Below are 2,086 nucleotides of genomic sequence, written 5' to 3' on the forward strand. Positions count from 1 at the left end.
CCCCCCCCTCCCAAACAAATAATAGTACTAATAATTATTTTATGATTTTATCCATTGTTATCAACTTCCATGAATTCCTTAGAAAGCTTTGGCAACTTCTCTTGTAAATTTTCTATGGTTTTTATCTTTAGGTTCCTAGGTGTCGTGCTAATTTTGTAAAAATAGTTCTAATCTTGATTGGTGTTGAAATACCCTCTCTCTAGCATAATTTAACAAATTAAATTTTCATTGGAAGATTTTATGTTGATACAAGTTTTTATAACATAAAATTTGTATGAACTTATCTTGATTGGTGTTGAAAAACACTAGGACAATTGTGCACTATTTTGATGGAGTTGCTAGAGATTACTCCTTTCGTCTCAATTTATGTACATGTATGTCTCGCAAAATAGTGATATTTGTCATGATTTGAAACGTAAGAGGTTGCTACTCTAGGCTCGCTTCGCTTCTTCAAGCTCCGCCCTTTCTTTCAAAAATCAACAACAATTTTATGTACATGAATGTCTCGCAAAATAATGATATTTGTCATGATTTAATGATCCAGACACAACCTTCTCCAATGTTCTCCATTGATACTATTGGAATCACTGATTTATTAAAATAATTGTTTTTGACTTTTCTATTGTTTTCTCCTTCAACAAATTTAACGTCGTTTGTCTTGGCCCTGGTGATAACTTCCTCGAGTGCAATTAGGTCCTTTTTTTCTCTCGTGAATCTCAATTTTTCAATAGTTTTTCCTCTAGAATTTGTTTAGATTTAATAATAGACCTTGCATTGATCACTCTAAAATAACTTGGACATGCAATGGTGTATCTCTCGTAATCCTCTTAGATGGACTTGCATAATCCATTTTGTTTTTGAAGAATTGATAATCTGATGAGTAATGAGAAAAATTTGAGAAAAAATTAACCAAAATCTAAAAAGCGTCATACATGTACAAAGGTAAAAACGAAAAAAAATGGATGACAACGATTTATGCGAGTACCTGCAAAAATCGAAAACACAACTAGGAGGGAGAAAGTTAAATTCAAAATTCAAATTGAAAGTGTAAGAGTGATTTTTGGAGAAAAATAGAAAATTGGAGAGAGGAGCGATAAAGTTGATTTGTATAAAATTTCATGCAAAGGCCGATGAAGGTTTCGTTAGTTCGGTATACAAGGAGATTGTGGGTCCCGTTATTAAAGGCAAAAAACTAAAACTGTGTTCATAGAGTGATAAATTAAACTGCACCCTCATTGACTAATAAGCTAGTAATATTTGCTACTCGTGTAATTTTCTCTTCAATTCTACAATTAATTTTAAAAATTTATTAGAACAAATATTTTTTAAAAAAAAATCAAATTTAAAGTGCGGAAGAGAGAAAAATAAAAGTGAAGACCAATTTTTTGACTAATTAAATTAGTTAAATAACTAAATATACATTATCAATAATTTAATAATATAATAATTAATTGCAAGTGCATATGGATAATGAACTTATGTGCTTCTAGCTACTTATTATTAATAGAAGTAAAGTGAAGTAAATAAAATATTCCATTTAGGGTGTGATTGATTCACAACTTTTTTCATGTATAGTTGATTTAAAATATTATTTTTGTCTTATTTAAAAAAAAATATAACAATTTCCGTGATAAGAATATAAAAATCTTTTTTCAAAACTCTCATGCCATTTTCATGTGAATATATTTTTAAATATCAATATTATGATATAATGAATCTAGTTATTATAAATACTTTACATTTTGCACCCTTAATATATATTCTTTTATGTAATTTACACCTTATTTTTTATATATATTTATAATATGCACCCCCTTGAAGTGTTTTTTCACCTATAAATAGGGCATTATTTTCCCTAGGAAATATCACTTTTTTTCTCCACATTTCTTATTACATTTCTTATTACATGTTCTATCATTTTAATCCCAAGATTAACATTTCATGGCCACCATGAAAGGCTATTCAGAGAAGCCAAGCTTTTTAATGTTCATCAGTCCAAGTTTGAAGCAAGGATTTGTAAGTATAGCTTTAAAATAATTTATCTACAATTTTTTTAATGATATATACATGCTAGTTAGGGTTTTGG

At 28.5% G+C, this 2,086-nt stretch overlaps 1 protein-coding gene across 1 annotated transcript in view; it reads left to right on the forward strand.

Moving 5' to 3' along the window:
- Positions 1–1,919: 1,919 nt before the first annotated feature.
- LOC107027400 (B3 domain-containing protein REM13-like) overlaps positions 1,920–2,086 on the forward strand; it is a 5,704-nt gene continuing 5,537 nt past the window's right edge. The window contains exon 1 of the mRNA XM_015228573.2: positions 1,920–2,016. Within this exon, the coding sequence (XP_015084059.1) occupies positions 1,942–2,016 (75 nt within the window). The 5' untranslated portion in view covers positions 1,920–1,941. The remainder of the gene's footprint in view (positions 2,017–2,086) is intronic.

This window comes from Solanum pennellii, chromosome 8 (assembly GCF_001406875.1).
Source record: "Solanum pennellii chromosome 8, SPENNV200".
In the NCBI taxonomy this organism is placed as follows: Eukaryota; Viridiplantae; Streptophyta; class Magnoliopsida; order Solanales; family Solanaceae; genus Solanum; species Solanum pennellii.